At 31.0% G+C, this 21,866-nt stretch overlaps 3 protein-coding genes across 3 annotated transcripts in view; 1 reads left to right on the forward strand and 2 right to left on the reverse strand.

The window, feature by feature from the left end:
- Nucleotides 1-1,940: 1,940 nt before the first annotated feature.
- Nucleotides 1,941-4,771, reverse strand: LOC111628079 (oocyte zinc finger protein XlCOF19-like). Its single transcript, XM_023371801.1, has 3 exons — nt 4,764-4,771; nt 4,047-4,276; nt 1,941-2,479 (listed from the first exon to the last, which is right to left on the reverse strand). Exons 1-3 carry the CDS (start codon nt 4,769-4,771, stop codon nt 2,109-2,111), a joined length of 609 nt encoding a protein of 202 aa, XP_023227569.1. The 3' UTR covers nt 1,941-2,108.
- Nucleotides 4,772-4,784: 13 nt separating this feature from the next.
- The window catches only part of LOC111628080 (zinc finger protein 585B-like), a 22,371-nt gene continuing 5,289 nt past the window's right edge, over nt 4,785-21,866 (reverse strand). The window contains exons 2-10 of the mRNA XM_023371802.1: nt 16,549-16,610; nt 16,303-16,429; nt 14,958-15,182; nt 14,444-14,771; nt 13,158-13,449; nt 11,568-13,082; nt 10,465-10,690; nt 8,566-8,897; nt 4,785-5,584 (exon numbers count right to left, since the gene is read on the reverse strand). Coding sequence (XP_023227570.1) covers nt 5,147-5,584; nt 8,566-8,897; nt 10,465-10,690; nt 11,568-11,957 — 1,386 coding nt within the window. The 5' untranslated portion in view covers nt 11,958-13,082; nt 13,158-13,449; nt 14,444-14,771; ... (1 more) ...; nt 16,303-16,429; nt 16,549-16,610 and the 3' untranslated portion in view covers nt 4,785-5,146. The remainder of the gene's footprint in view (nt 5,585-8,565; nt 8,898-10,464; nt 10,691-11,567; nt 13,083-13,157; nt 13,450-14,443; nt 14,772-14,957; nt 15,183-16,302; nt 16,430-16,548; nt 16,611-21,866) is intronic.
- On the forward strand, nt 19,493-19,901 carry LOC111628081 (astacin-like metalloprotease toxin 2). The gene is made up of 2 exons (XM_023371804.1): nt 19,493-19,631; nt 19,714-19,901. Exons 1-2 carry the CDS (start codon nt 19,493-19,495, stop codon nt 19,899-19,901), a joined length of 327 nt encoding a protein of 108 aa, XP_023227572.1.

The following is a 21,866-nucleotide window of genomic DNA, read 5'->3' on the forward strand; positions in this document are numbered from 1 at the left end:
ACTAAGGGTGCGACTATGCAGACGCGAGCGAGCGAATTTTCCGAGTGAGCGAGAATATGTGGCGAGAAGAGACGAGACGCGATAAATATCAAAACCTGTCAGATATGTGCGAGAACCAGAAATTCGCTCTCGCCAGCGTTATTTCTCGCTTCTCGTTTGTGCATGGTTTTCCTTTGCGAAAACTAAATCGCTCGCAACCTCTCGCTCGCTCTAAATTCGCGTCTGCATAGTCGCACCCTAACTGTGTACCAAATTTCACCTCTTTATATGTTAAGCGGTTTGCTCTGGGCGATGATGAATCAGTCAGTGACTCAGTCAGGACAAGTAATTTTATATATTTAGATCATTTCTTAAATTAATAGGACTTTATACTTGTGTTTAAAAATTTGACACAATAATGAGAGTTAGTTCAGAAAAACAATTTTTTTATTATATCACCCGTAGTAGAAATTTTTTTCTGTACACTTACACGTGTTTCGGACCAACATGCCCCTCATCAGCATTATTACTACAAACCACTAAAAAACAATAATTAAATAAAGAAGATATTGTGTATGAAGTATATAATAAATTCCCGATAATAAAATACTTCTTTAAAAAACTTACAATAAAAACCTTTTCTAATACTGTTTACAATTGGATTATATTTCCAAAAATATTAATTACAAATTTACATGATTTTATTTTTTTGTATAAACAAAATAAAATAAACCATTAATTTTTTAAAAAAAACTTACAATACCAACCAATAATTTTTAACTTACATCGAGGTTCTATTCACCACTAGCTAACTACCTCAAGATAAGGTGAGTTTTTCAACCACTCATACTCTTTGCTTTTTGTAAACGTCATCGAATATAGTGTCCCAGGATTGATGAATTATTCTTCCTTAATTGTTATTCTTAAGACTCAACCGAGAGAATTGTAATGCCTCGTGTAGCGTGTGAAGGGACAAAAAATAAACTAAGTATCATCAATGTATGTACAGTCAAAAGGAAATATTTCTCTACAAACGTTATTTATTCTGTTTCTTTGTGTTTATATGTTAATATAATTGTTTTTAGTAATTATTAGACCCTTTCTTTTTAATTTCTATTGTATTTAAGCTATATTTATTTAGCACCCATCATTATTACAGTGTTCTGCAACAGAATAATTTGCATAATTACCTTTTATAGCGCGTATGTGTTATTTTATTTTTGTTACTAATGTCCGTTTCGTTTCACCTATGTAAGTTTCAGCTAGATCACAATTACAATTAAATGAATACACTATTTCTTTTTCTTGCATTAAATTAAGTTTTTTGTCAGACCTGTGATATATATATCGTTTAAATAAATTATTTTTTCTGGTATTAGATCAAAATATATTAAAATAAAAAGTTAATCTAATACTAGAAAAATATAATGTATTTTAGTTATGTAATTACAGTACAGTTTAAATTTTTTTATTGTGTAATTATTTTAGTTTTTTATATCGTTTTCAATTTTCGTTTTTTTATCTAGAAGGTTGAAACTTCTATCATGGTACCCTCACTTTTGACGGTAGAACTTTTTTGATTATAAGATCCAGTATATACAATAAATGAAATTAAATAAAAGCCGTGATTTTGTCTAAGCTGTGAAACGAACTTTAATTATAGATTCATTAATGAGTAAAGATATTAACTAAAGAAAATTTTCAACGTTAAATAAGGCTTTTAAAAACTTTTTCCAGTTTATGTGCAATTATGCAATTCATAACTTTATTAAAACTGTTAGAAAATGTACTCTTTTTCACCAGTTTTTCTAATTCAGTTCACTGAAATTCAAACACTTATTCTAACAATAAACGAATTCTTCGTACATAATAGAAATGTTATCGCCTTAAATAAATGACACGTACTTAAACAAATAAAAATACAATAACTATATTACCTTTTAATCAATGAAATTTGTATTTATTCTAAAAACTATCGTTTTCTCGGTAGATAAAATCAATTGTTTTATGCACAAAATAAAAGTTACAAAACAAATAGAACTTTAGAAAGTTCTTGTTTCATGTTCAATAAAATACGAGTATTACATATTTTTCGAAGAAATGTACTAAAATCATTTCCGTAAAAGTCATTATTCATTACTATTATGATATTTATTAATATGATACTTTAAAGAAGATTTAAAACGAAATTTTTGTGAGCAATGATTACACGAGAATGGCTTCTCCCCTGTGTGAGTTCGGAGATGTGCAATCAGATTTGATTTTTGTGTAAAGCGTTGTTTGCAATGATCACAAACAAAGAGTTTGTCTCTGGTGTGAGTCTTGACGTGGTCAACTAGATGACACGTTTGGGTGAACTGACGATTGCAGTATTTGCAAGACAAGAGCCCTTCTCCAGTATGAATTCTTCGATGACATTTTAACCCCTTTTCCGAAACGAATTCTTTCTCGCAACTGCCACATCGATACTTCCCATTTCTTGACTTCTGATTGTTTAAACCTGTAAAATATGATAAGAGCATTAAAACCCTTCAATTTATTGCTAATCGAATATGTAAATATATAAAATTAATCGCTGATTTTAAAGGATTGTTAAAGTGTGTGCGCAGATAAAAGGAAATCTTTTTTTTTCTAACAAGTTTTTTTAAACTAACGTTTAAACCTTGCAACTATCTGGACCACATCACATCAAACAATAGATCATACATAAACTGCTTACATTAGTATTTGTGAATATTTCCAAACAGTATAAACATACTACCACAAATTAAAGTAATTTATACATTTATCTCAAAACAATTTATACGAAGTGTATTTTAACAAATAACATATTTGGAAATTATTTAAAATATCTTCATTTCATTTTCTCTTCGTTTGCTTGACATATATTCTTCCTTTTTTCATATTCTTGTATAATTTCTTATCACACTCTTCAATTTAGTCTTTTGTAAACAGAAGTTGAACGCATTCCTCGACTCATCCTTTTTCCTGGAAACAATTTTTTATTTGTTAATCTTCTTTCTATTAATTGATAGTAAATCTAAAAATAAAGTTTTGAATGAAATCAGATACGAGAATGACGTCATACATTATTTTATAAAACAGGTTAAATAATTTTAGAAATTCTTTCTTGGACACGTCACGCCACAAAATTAAAGCTGTGTGGATTCAAGATCTGGAAAATAAAGGATTTTAAGTTTATTTTCTTAAACAGGAATACGTATACGTGTGAAATGCATTAATTAATTATTAATAGGATATTTAAAATAGTTTTATCCGCTATGTTCGGAAACAAGTAGATCAGATAATACTGTGTCTTACGAAGATTCTTTACTTTTATTTTTATACTAGCTGCAAGGACCCGCTTCGCTAAGTTTTTATTTGTGGGTAAAAAGTAACGATAGTGAAGATGAAGATAACTCCGTTATAGCCAATCTTACCGGTTTTCACAGAATGCAAGAATTAGGTCCCACGTTTCCAGACTAATTAGAAACCTGGTCCCGATTCTATTTCTGAACGTCTCCTGTTTACGTCCAGTCAAACGAACTATTTTTAACGTTTCTGGAACGTTTACAATCGTTCTATAATCGAACTAATTTTCGAAATTTAATTCGAATATTGTTCGAATTCGAACATAAAATTCGAAATACAAAATCACTTTCAGCCCCATATCTCCCGCACCCTTATAGCTATCGAGACACATCCACCATAGTGCACGAATGCAGACTTAAGGCTACTACTACATACAAACACCATTCATGTGCGATGTGTAGTTTTGGCGAAAAAGTAAAATATAAGGACACGCGTCCATTTTTATATATACACATATAGATATAGATTTCACAGCTTTGATTGAAGAATTTGAAATTTTAAAAACAACCACTTCTAACCTTTTTTCAAATTCTGGTTTTGAGAACGCGTGAGAAAAAAATAAAAGATTTACTTAGGTTTGTCTACATTAAGCCAAAAAACTTTATACAACAAAAAAACGTAAAACACTCTCAATACTCGTTAGCACACTCCACAAACCGAACTCTAAGGCTATTCGATATATCAATAAATATTACCTGAGAAATCGTCTTCAGCTACTTGGGAAATTTTTTTTTCTAACGTAATCGTCAACGAGATTTTCTTCAGATCAGCACTATAAAAGATTACTTTACTTTCTTGAATGTAGAAATAAGTGACGACGATCAAAGGAATGATAAAAAGAACTGACCCATTTCTGCACGAGAATTCCACGAACTTCCGTTCACTTCGTCGTAGGGAAGAAAGTACAATAGAATCGTCACTCTGTCTTCACATACGCGAAGAATTGTGAGGTATCAACAGAGTGTAAAATAAAACTATCCTCGACGTTTCTCGACACGAACGACAACGAAAAGACGTCAGTAGTAACGAGCGAAGTGTTGCGTGTTAAAGCTATTTATTGTCGTTTCCACTTCTATTTTTAGTTCAGACAGAACCGAAGACGGCGGCGGAAAAACAAATAGACACGATAAATTTACTATAAATAAATATTTTGGAATGTAATATACAGTGCCGGTGGTTAATTTTTCGACCTGGCGACGGTTATTATCATAATTATAAAATATTTACTAATCGTTTATTTATCAAAAACATTTTATTTATATTAAATTACAGTAGAGCGTCGATTATCCGAGTCAATTGGGGACTGCGGTTGTTCGGAAAATCGATATTTCGGAAATCAATTATGTACGAAAAAATACATTAATCTAAATATATAAAATTGCTTGTCCTGACTTACTGAATGAATGACTCACTGATTCATCATCGCCCAGAGAAAACCGCTTAACCTAAAAAGGTGAAATTTGGTAGACAGTTAGAATACGTCATGGAAATGGACACTAAGAAGGGATTTTTCAAAATTTCCCCGCGTGGGAAGAGGGGGAGGATATAGTCTTCATTGAGTACTTAAGTGTATTAAATTAATAACATTTCAGACATTGTTATAAATATTTTTATCTATTTCGATTTTAAAAATGTTCGAACCATTTTAAATTCGAATTTGTTATTACATATTGGTTCGATTATAGAACGATTGTAAACGTTTTATAAATTTTGTGTTTCATGTTCAATAAGATCTAAAATACGAGTATTACATATTTTTCGAAGAAATGTACTAAAATCATTTCCATAAAATTCATTATTCTTTAATATTATGATGTTTAATAATATGATACTTCAAAGCAAATTTTAAATGAAATTTTTGTGAGCAATGATTGCACGAGAATGGTTTCTCTCCGCTGTGAAGACGAAAATGTTCTGTCAGATGATGTTTTTGCGAAAAACTTCGATTGCAAAAGTCGCAAGAGAATGGCTTCTCTCCCGTGTGAGTTCGGAGATGTACAGTCAGATTTCCTTTTTGTGTAAAACGTTGTTTGCAATGATTACAGACAAAGAGTTTCTCTCCAGTGTGAATCCTTCGATGATATTTTAATCCTTTCTTCGAAAGGAATTCTTTCTCGCAACTGCCACATTGATACTTCCCATTTCTTGACTTCTGATAGTTTAAACCTATAAAATATGATAAGAGCATTAAAACCAAAACTTTCAATTTATCGCTAGTCGAATATGTAAATATCTAAATTTAATTGCTGATTTTAAAAGATTGTTAAAGTGTGTGTGCAGATAAAAGGAAAATTCTTTTTTCTAACAAGTTTCTTTAAACTAACTGGACCACACAACATCACACAATACATCATACAAACTGCTTACACCAGTATTTGCGAATATCTCCAAGCAGTATAAACATACTATCACAAATCAATGTAATTTATACATTTATCTCAAAACAATTTATATAAAGTGTATTTTAAAATATAACATATTTGAAAATTATTTAAAATATCTTCATTTCATTTTCTCTTCAATTGCTTGATACATGTTTTTCCTTTTTTTCATATTCTTGTATAATTTCTTATCACTGTCTTCAATTTAGTCTTTTGTAAACAGAAGTTAAACGCATTCCTGGACTCATCCTTTTTCCTGGAGACAATTCTCCATTTGTTCTCTTCTCTTTATTAGTTGATAGTGAATCTGAAAATAAACTTTTGAATGAAATCAGATACGATAATGATGTCATACATTATTTTATAAAACAAATTAAATAATTTTAGAAATTCTTTCATAGACACGTAACGCCGCAAANAATACCCGTTTCTTTCTTTTGCAGAATGGATAATTATAAATAATTAAAAAAATAACACACCTTAAAAGTTTAAATTGAGCTTTAAAAATAGCTGTCAAGCATAAGAAGTTTAGAGGAAAAGGGTTTACTTCTATAAAAAATAAATCATTTCTCTGCCATGATTATATCTATCTTTCATCTGTGTCATCACCATCCCAAGACTCGTCCTTCCACTTCCATTAAATTCAAGCTTATAGAACAACGATGGTGTGATGTCAATCGTCGGCAAAGCTTCGATAAAAAACAAAAACAGTGTTTTTCGATTTTAAGCACGTTTAAACAATAGCGTAACACACGCTATAGTTTAAACGTCTATAAATATAAACAAAGCTACTTATATTATACAGACATTTACACTGTGTTTGAATCAGTGTTCTACTGCTAACAAATTTTCACCACAAATAGCAAATGTATGTACTACAATCGGAAAATCATTTCAAAGTTAACCTTAAAGAAAAGAAAAAGNCTAACTGTGTACCAAATTTCACCTCTTTATATGTTAAGCGGTTTGCTCTGGGCGATGATGAATCAGTCAGTGACTCAGTCAGGACAAGTAATTTTATATATTTAGATCATTTCTTAAATTAATAGGACTTTATACTTGTGTTTAAAAATTTGACACAATAATGAGAGTTAGTTCAGAAAAACAATTTTTTTATTATATCACCCGTAGTAGAAATTTTTTTCTGTACACTTACACGTGTTTCGGACCAACATGCCCCTCATCAGCATTATTACTACAAACCACTAAAAAACAATAATTAAATAAAGAAGATATTGTGTATGAAGTATATAATAAATTCCCGATAATAAAATACTTCTTTAAAAAACTTACAATAAAAACCTTTTCTAATACTGTTTACAATTGGATTATATTTCCAAAAATATTAATTACAAATTTACATGATTTTATTTTTTTGTATAAACAAAATAAAATAAACCATTAATTTTTTAAAAAAACTTACAATACCAACCAATAATTTTTAACTTACATCGAGGTTCTATTCACCACTAGCTAACTACCTCAAGATAAGGTGAGTTTTTCAACCACTCATACTCTTTGCTTTTTGTAAACGTCATCGAATATAGTGTCCCAGGATTGATGAATTATTCTTCCTTAATTGTTATTCTTAAGACTCAACCGAGAGAATTGTAATGCCTCGTGTAGCGTGTGAAGGGACAAAAAATAAACTAAGTATCATCAATGTATGTACAGTCAAAAGGAAATATTTCTCTACAAACGTTATTTATTCTGTTTCTTTGTGTTTATATGTTAATATAATTGTTTTTAGTAATTATTAGACCCTTTCTTTTTAATTTCTATTGTATTTAAGCTATATTTATTTAGCACCCATCATTATTACAGTGTTCTGCAACAGAATAATTTGCATAATTACCTTTTATAGCGCGTATGTGTTATTTTATTTTTGTTACTAATGTCCGTTTCGTTTCACCTATGTAAGTTTCAGCTAGATCACAATTACAATTAAATGAATACACTATTTCTTTTTCTTGCATTAAATTAAGTTTTTTGTCAGACCTGTGATATATATATCGTTTAAATAAATTATTTTTTCTGGTATTAGATCAAAATATATTAAAATAAAAAGTTAATCTAATACTAGAAAAATATAATGTATTTTAGTTATGTAATTACAGTACAGTTTAAATTTTTTTATTGTGTAATTATTTTAGTTTTTTATATCGTTTTCAATTTTCGTTTTTTTATCTAGAAGGTTGAAACTTCTATCATGGTACCCTCACTTTTGACGGTAGAACTTTTTTGATTATAAGATCCAGTATATACAATAAATGAAATTAAATAAAAGCCGTGATTTTGTCTAAGCTGTGAAACGAACTTTAATTATAGATTCATTAATGAGTAAAGATATTAACTAAAGAAAATTTTCAACGTTAAATAAGGCTTTTAAAAACTTTTTCCAGTTTATGTGCAATTATGCAATTCATAACTTTATTAAAACTGTTAGAAAATGTACTCTTTTTCACCAGTTTTTCTAATTCAGTTCACTGAAATTCAAACACTTATTCTAACAATAAACGAATTCTTCGTACATAATAGAAATGTTATCGCCTTAAATAAATGACACGTACTTAAACAAATAAAAATACAATAACTATATTACCTTTTAATCAATGAAATTTGTATTTATTCTAAAAACTATCGTTTTCTCGGTAGATAAAATCAATTGTTTTATGCACAAAATAAAAGTTACAAAACAAATAGAACTTTAGAAAGTTCTTGTTTCATGTTCAATAAAATACGAGTATTACATATTTTTCGAAGAAATGTACTAAAATCATTTCCGTAAAAGTCATTATTCATTACTATTATGATATTTATTAATATGATACTTTAAAGAAGATTTAAAACGAAATTTTTGTGAGCAATGATTACACGAGAATGGCTTCTCCCCTGTGTGAGTTCGGAGATGTGCAATCAGATTTGATTTTTGTGTAAAGCGTTGTTTGCAATGATCACAAACAAAGAGTTTGTCTCTGGTGTGAGTCTTGACGTGGTCAACTAGATGACACGTTTGGGTGAACTGACGATTGCAGTATTTGCAAGACAAGAGCCCTTCTCCAGTATGAATTCTTCGATGACATTTTAACCCCTTTTCCGAAACGAATTCTTTCTCGCAACTGCCACATCGATACTTCCCATTTCTTGACTTCTGATTGTTTAAACCTGTAAAATATGATAAGAGCATTAAAACCCTTCAATTTATTGCTAATCGAATATGTAAATATATAAAATTAATCGCTGATTTTAAAGGATTGTTAAAGTGTGTGCGCAGATAAAAGGAAATCTTTTTTTTTCTAACAAGTTTTTTTAAACTAACGTTTAAACCTTGCAACTATCTGGACCACATCACATCAAACAATAGATCATACATAAACTGCTTACATTAGTATTTGTGAATATTTCCAAACAGTATAAACATACTACCACAAATTAAAGTAATTTATACATTTATCTCAAAACAATTTATACGAAGTGTATTTTAACAAATAACATATTTGGAAATTATTTAAAATATCTTCATTTCATTTTCTCTTCATTTGCTTGACATATATTCTTCCTTTTTTCATATTCTTGTATAATTTCTTATCACACTCTTCAATTTAGTCTTTTGTAAACAGAAGTTGAACGCATTCCTCGACTCATCCTTTTTCCTGGAAACAATTTTTTATTTGTTAATCTTCTTTCTATTAATTGATAGTAAATCTAAAAATAAAGTTTTGAATGAAATCAGATACGAGAATGACGTCATACATTATTTTATAAAACAGGTTAAATAATTTTAGAAATTCTTTCTTGGACACGTCACGCCACAAAATTAAAGCTGTGTGGATTCAAGATCTGGAAAATAAAGGATTTTAAGTTTATTTTCTTAAACAGGAATACGTATACGTGTGAAATGCATTAATTAATTATTAATAGGATATTTAAAATAGTTTTATCCGCTATGTTCGGAAACAAGTAGATCAGATAATACTGTGTCTTACGAAGATTCTTTACTTTTATTTTTATACTAGCTGCAAGGACCCGCTTCGCTAAGTTTTTATTTGTGGGTAAAAAGTAACGATAGTGAAGATGAAGATAACTCCGTTATAGCCAATCTTACCGGTTTTCACAGAATGCAAGAATTAGGTCCCACGTTTCCAGACTAATTAGAAACCTGGTCCCGATTCTATTTCTGAACGTCTCCTGTTTACGTCCAGTCAAACGAACTATTTTTAACGTTTCTGGAACGTTTACAATCGTTCTATAATCGAACTAATTTTCGAAATTTAATTCGAATATTGTTCGAATTCGAACATAAAATTCGAAATACAAAATCACTTTCAGCCCCATATCTCCCGCACCCTTATAGCTATCGAGACACATCCACCATAGTGCACGAATGCAGACTTAAGGCTACTACTACATACAAACACCATTCATGTGCGATGTGTAGTTTTGGCGAAAAAGTAAAATATAAGGACACGCGTCCATTTTTATATATACACATATAGATATAGATTTCACAGCTTTGATTGAAGAATTTGAAATTTTAAAAACAACCACTTCTAACCTTTTTTCAAATTCTGGTTTTGAGAACGCGTGAGAAAAAAATAAAAGATTTACTTAGGTTTGTCTACATTAAGCCAAAAAACTTTATACAACAAAAAAACGTAAAACACTCTCAATACTCGTTAGCACACTCCACAAACCGAACTCTAAGGCTATTCGATATATCAATAAATATTACCTGAGAAATCGTCTTCAGCTACTTGGGAAATTTTTTTTTCTAACGTAATCGTCAACGAGATTTTCTTCAGATCAGCACTATAAAAGATTACTTTACTTTCTTGAATGTAGAAATAAGTGACGACGATCAAAGGAATGATAAAAAGAACTGACCCATTTCTGCACGAGAATTCCACGAACTTCCGTTCACTTCGTCGTAGGGAAGAAAGTACAATAGAATCGTCACTCTGTCTTCACATACGCGAAGAATTGTGAGGTATCAACAGAGTGTAAAATAAAACTATCCTCGACGTTTCTCGACACGAACGACAACGAAAAGACGTCAGTAGTAACGAGCGAAGTGTTGCGTGTTAAAGCTATTTATTGTCGTTTCCACTTCTATTTTTAGTTCAGACAGAACCGAAGACGGCGGCGGAAAAACAAATAGACACGATAAATTTACTATAAATAAATATTTTGGAATGTAATATACAGTGCCGGTGGTTAATTTTTCCACCTGGCGACGGTTATTATCATAATAATAAAATATTTACTAATCGTTTATTTATCAAAAACATTTTATTTATATTAAATTACAGTAGAGCGTCGATTATCCGAGTCAATTGGGGACTGCGGTTGTTCGGAAAATCGATATTTCGGAAATCAATTATGTACGAAAAAATACATTAATCTAAATATATAAAATTGCTTGTCCTGACTTACTGAATGAATGACTCACTGATTCATCATCGCCCAGAGAAAACCACTTAACCTAAAAAGGTGAAATTTGGTAGACAGTTAGAATACGTCATGGAAACGGACACTAAGAAGGGATTTTTCAAAATTTCCCCGCGTGGGAAGAGGGGGAGGATATAGTCTTCATTGAGTACTTAAGTGTATTAAATTAATAACATTTCAGACATTGTTATAAATATTTTTATCTATTTCGATTTTAAAAATGTTCGAACCATTTTAAATTCGAATTTGTTATTACATATTGGTTCGATTATAGAACGATTGTAAACGTTTTATAAATTTTGTGTTTCATGTTCAATAAGATCTAAAATACGAGTATTACATATTTTTCGAAGAAATGTACTAAAATCATTTCCATAAAATTCATTATTCTTTAATATTATGATGTTTAATAATATGATACTTCAAAGCAAATTTTAAATGAAATTTTTGTGAGCAATGATTGCACGAGAATGGTTTCTCTCCGCTGTGAAGACGAAAATGTTCTGTCAGATGATGTTTTTGCGAAAAACTTCGATTGCAAAAGTCGCAAGAGAATGGCTTCTCTCCCGTGTGAGTTCGGAGATGTACAGTCAGATTTCCTTTTTGTGTAAAACGTTGTTTGCAATGATTACAGACAAAGAGTTTCTCTCCAGTGTGAATCCTTCGATGATATTTTAATCCTTTCTTCGAAAGGAATTCTTTCTCGCAACTGCCACATTGATACTTCCCATTTCTTGACTTCTGATAGTTTAAACCTATAAAATATGATAAGAGCATTAAAACCAAAACTTTCAATTTATCGCTAGTCGAATATGTAAATATCTAAATTTAATTGCTGATTTTAAAAGATTGTTAAAGTGTGTGTGCAGATAAAAGGAAAATTCTTTTTTCTAACAAGTTTCTTTAAACTAACTGGACCACACAACATCAAACAATACATCATACAAACTGCTTACACCAGTATTTGCGAATATCTCCAAGCAGTATAAACATACTATCACAAATCAATGTAATTTATACATTTATCTCAAAACAATTTATATAAAGTGTATTTTAAAATATAACATATTTGAAAATTATTTAAAATATCTTCATTTCATTTTCTCTTCAATTGCTTGATACATGTTTTTCCTTTTTTTCATATTCTTGTATAATTTCTTATCACTGTCTTCAATTTAGTCTTTTGTAAACAGAAGTTAAACGCATTCCTGGACTCATCCTTTTTCCTGGAGACAATTCTCCATTTGTTCTCTTCTCTTTATTAGTTGATAGTGAATCTGAAAATAAACTTTTGAATGAAATCAGATACGATAATGATGTCATACATTATTTTATAAAACAAATTAAATAATTTTAGAAATTCTTTCATAGACACGTAACGCCGCAAAATTAAAGCTGGGTTCAAGATCTGAAAAACAAACCATTTTAAGTTAATTCTTTTTAAAATAGGAATACGTATACATGTAAAATGCATTAATTAATTATTAATAGGATATTTAAAATAGATTTATCAGCTATGTTTAGAAAGAAGTAGATCAGATAATACTGTATTTTACGAAGATTCTTTCCTTTTATTTTCATATTTCACAGCTTTGATTGAAGAATTTGAAATTTTAAAAACAACTATTTCTAACCTTTTTCTAATTATTGTGGTTTTAACAATGCGTAAGAAAAAATGAAAGATATACTTACGTTTGTTTACAATAAGTCTAGAAACTTCATTCAACAGAAAAACGTAAAGCACTTCCAATACTTGTTAGCACATTCCACAAACCAAACTCTAGGGCCATTCGATATATCAAGAAATGTTACCTGAGAAATCGTCTTCATCTTCTTAGGAAATCTTCTTCCTTTTTTTTTCTTTCTAATGTAATCGTCAACGAGATTTCCTTCAGATCAGCACTATAAATAATTACTTTAATTTCTTGAATGTTGCAATAAAAGTGACGATGATCAAAGGAACGATAAAAGACTAACCTATTTCTGCATGAGAATTCATACGATTCCTTTCACTTTGTCGTACCGAAAAAAGAACAACAGAATCATCACTCTGTCTTCACGTACGCAAAAAAATTGAGAGGTATCAACAGAGTGTAAAATAAACCTATCCTCGACGTCAGTAGTAACGAGCGAAATGTTGGGTGTTAAAGCTAATTATTGTCGTTTCCTGTTCTCTTTTCATTTCTGACGAAAGCGAAGACGACGGCAGAAATACAAATACACACGATTCTTTCTGAAACATTTTAACTTCTTTCCTGATGAGTCTAATCTATTCAATAATGAAAATGAAAATACAGTTTACCGCTTCTGTATCTCAATGGGCATTCGTTTATTTTCTCTGTAAATGAACTGTCAATTTTGTGGAAAAAATAAATGACACCATCTAATATTTAAATACCAATGGTTTTCATCTCTGTATTTTTTCGAAATTTACAATTAACATTCGAAAAATAATATTTTATTCGCATTTTATTGAAAAGGGATGAATACTTTTAAACTACAGGTAACCCCCGTATAACACGGCACTTCTATAGCACGGGTTCACTCTAACACGATTCGGGAATTGGGTAAAACCCTCGTACAACATGAAATGTAATAAAGGGTGCGTTGTTTTATACCTCCGCGTAACTCCGCGCGAGCATTGTAATTGTTTTCGTGGCTACTTTGAATGATCTTTCAATAAATAATCCATTTAATGGTTAAATTTTACAACTGGGACTCTTCTTTTGCCTCTAAAAGCTCATTTTATAATTATAGATTTCTCCATCACGATACTATTGATAGTGCGGGAGCCGCCATCTTTCTTCCACCATCATTACTAAATGCCTAAAAATAGCAGCGCACTCCCGTTGCAGAGCGACCACTATTAACGAACGCACCCAAAAACTGTTACCAACTGATGATGCTTATGTTGAGATCATCATACAGGATGAATAATCCTGTGGTAAAATATTTACTTAAATAATAAGTATTTTACCTATGAAAGAAATGAATAATAAATCCGATTTAAATTAGGATTTAACAGCATGTTTTTTTTATTTTTGGAACCTAACCCCCCTTTTTGCACTAGTTCTGTGTTTCGTATAACACGGATTCGCATAACACGGCAATTTTTTTGGAACGTAACTCCCGTGTTATACGGGGGTTACCTGTATATTTAAAATTATTAATAATGAAAGGTGATTTATTGTGACACGGTCACAATGCCGAGCTGCAGTTTATAATCATATTAATAATTTATTTCATTTAAAATACATGCTCACCTGCAATTAGCAGAGTCTTGCCCCCGTACGTGATTCTTTTCTTTTAACAATAGAGTCGTGCAGATCATCTATAACTGCTTTCGGAAGAAAACTTTTCAATCGAAATAGCGTGACTTCCGCTTTGCAGCGGAATTTTATGTACAGGTAATCCTTAGAGGCATCCTCCTGCCTCTATAGATTCCATATCTGGTCTCGTCTTTCATCTAACTCCGTTCTGGATAATAAGAAAGAATTGACGGACGACAGTTGGTATTTATAGGTCTTCAATTCTTTTCATATTGCAGGTTAATAACTTTATACTGAAATATGCGGAAGTCATTAAAATAATCTGTAAAATAAGAATTTAGTTAAGAAAGCATTCTGCATTTAAACCCGTTATGAATTTTTATAAATTTTTGGAAATATTTCTGTAACCGTATGGAAGTATTCTCTATTGCAACAACAACAAACATGTTTAATTTTCTTTTAATCAATAATTAAAACAGCGCGCGAAAAACTGATTATAAAGTTTTACCTTTGAATGGCTGAGAACTTTTCTTCTATTTTTCCTCGGAACAATTGCCCACTCCAAAAATAAATTAATAACACAAAATATATCTCGTCTTCTTTCTTGTCGCTCTTTTAACGATTGGGATGTAACGGAACATTTTTCAAATTTGAATAATCCCAGTGGTGCCGTCTGTAATTCCAGTTGTAAAAAATTTCCATTTTTGCCGATATTTTTAACGTAAAATTAAACCTGAAATATCCAATAATATTTTACTTCAATAGAATTTACTAGGAATAATATCTCATTAAAACTTCACTCTAAATAAATATTTTGGAATGTAATACAGTAGACCCCCCTATAACGCTTAGATACGTTCCACGCTAACCGAAAATTACGTTGTAGGAACGATTAAATACATGAGCCAATCGCAGCCCGATAGGTGGGAACTTTACGGACTAAGGCTGTTTGAAAGGTTTTCTTCTATAAAATTAACCGATTCTAGACTAATTCCACTCAACATTTCCAAAATACGTATAATTTTTTGGGAATAATCTGTATAAACTATGCTATAAACAAAAAATTATAGGATTACTTACCGAGTGTGTACCGTTCGACTACGCCGTTGCTTAAAGCTGGTTTTCATCGCGGAACAGCACACTAAACGACGGCCGCAATTTCTGATAACGAATTTTTGGCAGAAAAATAACTTGACCTTTGGAGACATCATTAATATAAATAATTTTTATGGCCGTTGAATAAGAAGTGTTTCTTTCACAAGAAATGTATAAAATTAGTGCTGTATTAGACTTACGGTACCTAATTTACATACTGTACAGACGATAATAAACTCAACTTACTAGCCTAAAATCTCCGTAGCGTGTTGCCAGGCGGCAGAAAGCATATATATAATTATAATAAAGTTACAATAAATTAAGTTAATATATAATTATATATACAGTACCTAATTTATATATAATTAATATATAATTATATGTACAGTACCTAATTTATATATAATTTATATATAATACTAAACAGACGATAGCAAACTCAATTTAGCCGCTCCGTAGCGTGGCGCAGGGTCGGAGGAAAGTAGTTCGGCTGCTCATCCACTATTGGTCCAGACTCTATCAATCTTCTCGCGAAACGACGTTATAAGAGGTACGTTATACGAAAGTTTCTACAATTTTTTCGCTACGTTATAGGAATTGTCGTTATAGGAACGTACGTTATAGGGGGGGGGTCGACTGTATATAAATCACTAATCATTTATTTTTCAAAAACATTTATATTAAATTATTAGACAATTAATTATTTTAAAAATTTATGCTATGTGAGATTTGTAATATTACATATAATAAATGATTACTTCTTTTTTTGGGCGCTGAAACACAAAATTTGTGCTACTATTTAAACGCTTGGAGTTTTCTCATCTTTATTCAGTTGATACGAGTATTACTACACGTTTCGAGCTCACACTGCCTTTCATCAATCAACTAAACATTAAAAAGAATATACAAAAAATTTAAAAAATAAATAAATATATAATCTAACAGGAAGACAATCTATACAGGAGTACAACTGAATATATAATTTCATTTTTTGAAAAACTTACCATTAGATTTCCTACAGGCTTGAAGGCTTAAACTTATTTAAAAGAAATGCAGTTTCCTATACCTGCCCAAATAAATATTTTTTATAAATTTTTAAAAAAAAAATTAAATTTAACATTATAATCTTTAGATCTATAAAACTTACTTTAAGTATTACTGTTACACTACTTTTATCGATTAGATTTAGAACACACTACGGCGCACTTTTTTCGACAATAAAATCAAAGGAGGTTTCACCAACGATATAAAATTTACATACATTTAGTTTAGAGACAGGTAATTAATACATAGGTACACCAACTATATCCACAAACATATTAAAGGTACATTACCTGAGAAGCAAGTTCCAAATTACAATATACACCTCCAACCGTGAATCTTGCTTTTGCATAGACATGACTTAAAGCAGCACGAACAAGTAGACTTTAATCTACTTATAATTTACAAATTAGGTTTACATACCCTACAGAAATAACATTTTTCTCGGCTTTACGTAAAATATTTTATTTCGCTACTATTTCAACTACTGCAATGCGGTTTGGGAGCCGCCGGGGAGATCGGAAGTCGTAGGTGCTCTTCCTTTCTGGCAACAGGTCGGTGACCTATTTTATTATCAAGGATGGCGTAACGTTCTGTTACGCTTTACGCGAGTGGAGGAGAGTCAGAGAGGGTCGACGATAAAAAGTTGACACAGTCGACTAAAGACTCCATTTATAAGAATTTAATTGAATCAACTAACGAAAATAAAAGTTACAAGTTTATTCATACACTATCCTTCTAATTCGCGGAGGAGAGAGAGAGTTTACAATAATACTGTAGTTTCTTACTTCTTGGGGAATTCTCAAGGGATATCCCTTTAATTCTAATCTCACTCGTGGCAGAAGTTTTACGGCTTTTAAGGGTAGTACAGTCCGGTGACGGAGAAGATCCACTTTCAATTTCGACACTCAGTTTACTCTGCCGAACGTTTAACGACTCCCCTGAGGGAGAAGGATAATTGGCTTTTATACCTTCGTGGTGGGAAAATATATCACGAGATCGTTTGTTGACAGTTAAAGTTGCTGTTAAAATGACAACAAAATGACGAATTCGGCCGTTAAGTAAACTATTCGTAGTTAGAATGAGTATGTTTGGAAAGGAAGGGTTACCCTCAATTATTTCGCTTTTAATCTAGATTGCAATTTTTCATATTTAGGTGCTAATTTAATATTAATTTTGCGCATTTATTTATCAATTTTCTTCATATAAACCTTTAATGTAAGGAAAACTAAATAACAGGGACTTTTTTTAAATGTTTCATATTTTTATCGTTTATTTTATTTTCCAACTACTAATATAAATAAACATATAAATGAGTTAAAAAGGAAATTTATGCTTGACGGTTATCGGAAAAAAATAACTAGTAATTAATATAATTAGTATATTAGTAGGTTTTTTGGGTGTATCCTTACCTACGGACTGACCCTTTTTCTCTTATAAAATACGGCTGGTTTTTGGGATTGCGAGATTGAGCTAACAGTAGCAGATTGACATATTTGTAGGGCTCTAGGCTCCTACATCTGAGCGACATACTATTAATTGGGCCACTTTAAATATAATTTCGACTATCTTTATATTTTATGAAACCTATGTGACATTTTCACTGGACACGTGCTATTTACCTGCAGTTCAATTAAATTCATATTATTAATTATCAATTAACGAAAATAGAGTTTTGTATACGAAGTGGTATTTTGTTTTCTTAACTCTTTCTATCTCACCAAACTCTTGACTTTTAAAGTGAAAAAATAGTGTCAATACACGGGAGTTATTTTTTAAAGTGGATAAACACATTCGTGTCCTCCACACATACACACTGTAACTCTCACAAATACAGAAAACATTCTTTTAAGCACGATTCACGGTAGTAATAAAGTACTTATGTTAGGAGTTTTGTCTGTTTGTGCGATTTCCACGCGCTTCGGCAATGACATTTGTTATCTTATGTTCCGTCGAACCATTCGATTCAAACTGAAAATTACGCTTATAACTTAAGCCTAAACTCGATTAGCTAGAAGTTCTCAACGTTAGGTGTATTATAAACGACTCAACTGACCAGATAATATAATATGAATAATTCTTTATTAATATCACTAAACACTTCTATATCCAGCTGCTTCCCTCTAGCTACTCTAGCTCCGTTTTTTCCACGCCCTCCTCTTTTCGTCTCACCACCTCGGCACCTAAACGATTCCATTTCGTTTATTTAAATCTTCAACATATATTACATAAGGCTTTGAAGTCTCCTGTGTTATATTCCGTTCAATCTGTTCATTAAGCATGTCCACACGCATATACAAAAAGGAACTGAACATTTTCGTTAACGATCACTGTAAGCTGTAGTAAAATCTACCCGGTTTGCATGTTTTATTAAATTAAATTTTATAATAAATTTATATAAAAAAACATTTGATTCGCTTTTGTGAAGCGTGCTATCAGATAGACTTCACCAGCCTTGTTTTTGTTTCACGACGTTTCAAGTCCTGGTGAATCCAAAAATATGAAAATGTTAAGGGATTATTAATAGAAAGATCGCTATACATTTTCTCTGTTCCACATAACAGCCGGGAAAAACATCTCAATGTTTATTCTGCATTTATTTAATATAATCGTTTATTTTATTTATGTAAACAAAAGTGCTTCTGTGTACATAGTGTTATATTCATAATACAGTGCATTATGTTCATTTCGAGCGGTAACATTTGAAAATCATTTGTTTTTCCAAAGAAAACCAAAAAGTATTTCGAACGGAAAACTTGTGTTCGATTTGTTAGAACCAAATGAAAAAGATTACGTAAGAATTTTTAAAGGTCAGGGGTAAGTAATACAAAAAACCTTCAAATATGTATAATTAATTCGTGTACTTTTAGCTGTTTTTCACATATCGGTCGAATTAATAAAGAACAAATGTTATCACTGGCAAAAGGTTGCTGGAACTATGGAATCATAGAAAATGAATTGAATCGCGTTTTTGGCTTCTACCACGAGCAGAATCGACCCGACAGAGATGTATACATAAAAGTATTTTGGGAAAATATAGAACCAAGTAACGAAATTTCAATTTCAACAATTATTTGCAATATATATCAATTAATACTTGTATTTAATGTATTCTAATTCATTTGCAGATAAGAGATGGAATTTCCTTAAGTTACCGCCAAATCAAATTAGAATATTAAATGAATTTGATTATAATTCCGTTATGCTATATGGAGAAAGATACTTCTCAATGGACGGGCGCAGCAAAATTATGGAAACATTAAAACAGGGTGTGAGCCTCATTGATGTCAGCAGTAAACCAGGGTTGAGCAAGTGATATCTCTCGTATAAATACTTTATATAACTGTAGTAATTATAAGTAAAAATGATTTATATAAATTCTACTCTGTAGTTATCTAAAATATATATTTATCTTCGTTTATATCTTATAATTATCCAACATTATTTTATGCTGTGATTTCTTTAAATCATTTATTTATATTGATAAAAGTTTAATGATTTCGTATTAAATATATTTAAATTTTAAAAAGTCTTTAAACGTATAGTTCAAGACTTCCCTCAGCGACAGTTTGATGGAAATTTGATGGACATCCATTATTGTAATAGACTTTAACCCTTTATTGTTATTTTCTGTGTTCATTTGTTATGTTTTTGTGCTGTACTTAACTATTATACGCAATATATCTTATAATATAATCGAAATGATTAATAATAATAATAATAATAATAATAACAAAGAGGTTGCGGCCGAAGTTTTCATCTGTCAAACGTGAACGTCGAACGTCGAGCGCGGCTTACAAGATTGCGGCACTCGAGTTCGACGTTCACGTTTGAGAGATGAAAACTTCGGCCGCAACCTCTCTAATAAGCGCAGAGCTGAAACGGCTAGGAATTGAAAGCTGAAATTTGGTACACACTTAGGGTACGTCAGTGTTTCTCAACGGGGGCGATATCGCCCCCATATGGGCGTTTTTCCATATTCAGGGGGCGATTAGTAACAATTTATATTTTGGGGGGCGAAAAACAATTTTCTGGGCGATATAGTAAAACATTGTATTAAGAATAATTAGATATTTTATTCGTTACATCGTACAATAATTAAACAAATAACATTATACTAGTCACTAGTCTATTCAACGCAGTACGAATTTGGAGTTAGTCTCTGCCCTCGGCATCGGTATTTTGTAGTGAAGGGGGCAATACTACGTAACGGCTTTACTGAACGGGGCGACGATTCGTTACAGGTTGAGAAACACTTGGGTACGTCATACGAATGCACACTAAAAAGGGTTTTCGGAAATTTTTCCCCGCGGAGAAAGTGATAAGGTTAGAAATTTCAGCAACGAGTTGCTTAACTTTTCCAGCAATATTTGATAGCACGAACTGTTATGATATGTTAGTAAAAAGAAGTTTTCTATTTTTAACTATTATAAAATGGCTAAAAGGTTAATTTTGAAGGTAGGGGTGGGTTTTATAGAAAGTTTTAAATGCTAATAATCAATATAATCGTCATTTAAGTTTGACCCTACTCGAGATATAACACACGACCACCTTTATTTTCTCAAAAGCGCGAGTTTAAACCATTTAAATTTAATTGCATCAATCCCACTAATAAACAAACCTACTCGCGAAATTTGAGAAATTTTCGACAAAAAACACAGGGGTTATTAAGCTTCAAAGAGGGTGAACGAAACGTGCCACACACATACTAACACCGAACAAACAGAAATTACTCCCGACTTTTATATAACGGCCGGAAAATTCTTTAGTTTTCACAGTATTCTTGTTATTATCAATATATTAACATAAATAAAAACGTAAAGCGTTAATAAATAGGAAAATTATAAAAATTGATAGAAGGTGTAAGTAAAAATAATTTTTAAACGTTAACACCTCCAACGCTAATATATTTAGCTGCATAATATCTGTGAAAACTGAAAAATATTTTAGCAAAACCTTGAGATGCTGCACCAAAGAAGACGTTTACGTTCATGAAATATCGAGGTAGTTTGTTATATCCAAACCATAAGTTTTGCCAATTGATGTACTGGACAAAAAGCAAAGTATGTGTACAGTTAACAAAACCAAACATTGGTATTTATTATTCAACTAGCTGCAAGGACCCGCTTTGCTGGGTTTTTATTTGTATGTAATATAGTTTTTTTTTTATATATATATAAAAGACTGTTTTTCTAAGTAATCTAGAATCTAGCTGCAAGGACCCGCTTCGCTGGGCAAAAAGTAACGATAGTGAAGATTAAGATAATTACATTATAGCTAA

This window comes from Centruroides sculpturatus, unplaced genomic scaffold, assembly GCF_000671375.1.
Source record: "Centruroides sculpturatus isolate CEXI.00-Female unplaced genomic scaffold, Cexi_2.0 scaffold432, whole genome shotgun sequence".
In the NCBI taxonomy this organism is placed as follows: domain Eukaryota; kingdom Metazoa; phylum Arthropoda; class Arachnida; order Scorpiones; family Buthidae; genus Centruroides; species Centruroides sculpturatus.